Genomic DNA, 1,127 nt, shown 5'->3' with positions numbered 1-1,127 from the left:
GCTGTGGGCCTTCGACTTCATGTGCTTAGTCAGATTCCCTGGAAAGGAACGAGAACAGACTGAGGCTTGGTAGAGGGCAGGGCCAGGGCAGGCCCAGGGCACGCAGAGGCAGCCCCTGGCTGGCAGGCCATGGCTCACAGACCGGCTGTGACCCTGCCAGCTTCAGGGGCTGGGCAGGGGCCTGTACTCAAGCTGGAAGTGCAGCCACAGCCACCCTTCAAGGCAGCATACAGGAACTGGGGTGTGGGGTGGGCTGTGAGGGGGCACAGGGTATAATGAGAAGGTGAGATGCTGGTTAAGAAAAACAAACAAAAAAGAAATTAAAAGACATCTCGTGCCTAGGCTTTTTCTGCTTTTGATTGGACTCCGGGCCCAGGAGCTGGTGACACTCATCAAGCGGGTTGTTGGCTTGGCCATCTCCCATGCTGGGTGGCAGCAGGGCTCCCGCGCACCAACACGGTGGTTTGGGTACGAGGATGCCCTTCCAGGTGAGGAGACTTCTAGGGCAGCCCACAGGGAGCCACGAGGCTGGGGCCCAAGCCCTGGCTTCCTTAGGTAATGTCCTGGGCCTCAGTTTCCTCAGGTCACTGTGCGTGCAGTGGAGGAAAGGCTGGGCAAAGGCCCTGCCCACTCTATGCGCATGGAGTCCTCAGGGGTGGCTAACTCTGCCCCAAGTGGTCAGTTCAGCCCCACAACTGATGAGCAGGGGCAGCTGCTCTGTGAAATCAAGACAAAGGTAGGACACCTTCAACACCGCCCCCCCCCCCCGCACCCCCCACGTGTGCTCAGCACTTCGCAGGCCCTAGAGCTCGGCGGCAGGAGTGCTCTGTGAAGGAGAGGCAGGGCACCGCCAGCCTGCCCAACAGGCTGCAGGCCAGATGCCTCACAATGTTCCTTTGGGCCCGGAAGCCACCTCCAAAGGTGACATGCTCATCGCTGCTCTGTGGATTGCTACATTTCCATATGGTCCTTCATGCTATAAACCATACATTCCCTGAGTTAGGTGCTCTGTCTCACTGATCTTAACAATTGGTAAGTCTGATGGATGAATGGAAGAAAAAAGAATGGATATTTAACAGATGCCTTAGGGAGACTGGTGGATGGGTGGATAGATAAGAGGAAATAGA

At 56.9% G+C, this 1,127-nt stretch overlaps 1 protein-coding gene across 1 annotated transcript in view; it reads right to left on the bottom strand.

The window, feature by feature from the left end:
* Nucleotides 1-1,127, bottom strand: part of HIVEP3 (human immunodeficiency virus type I enhancer binding protein 3) — a 102,011-nt gene that overhangs the window by 11,449 nt on the left and 89,435 nt on the right. Inside the window, exon 6 of the mRNA XM_023752817.1 lies at nt 1-38. Coding sequence (XP_023608585.1) covers nt 1-38 — 38 coding nt within the window. The remainder of the gene's footprint in view (nt 39-1,127) is intronic.

This window comes from Myotis lucifugus, unplaced genomic scaffold (assembly GCF_000147115.1).
Source record: "Myotis lucifugus unplaced genomic scaffold, Myoluc2.0 scaffold_37, whole genome shotgun sequence".
In the NCBI taxonomy this organism is placed as follows: domain Eukaryota; kingdom Metazoa; phylum Chordata; class Mammalia; order Chiroptera; family Vespertilionidae; genus Myotis; species Myotis lucifugus.
This window is presented reverse-complemented; position numbering and strand designations above follow the sequence as displayed.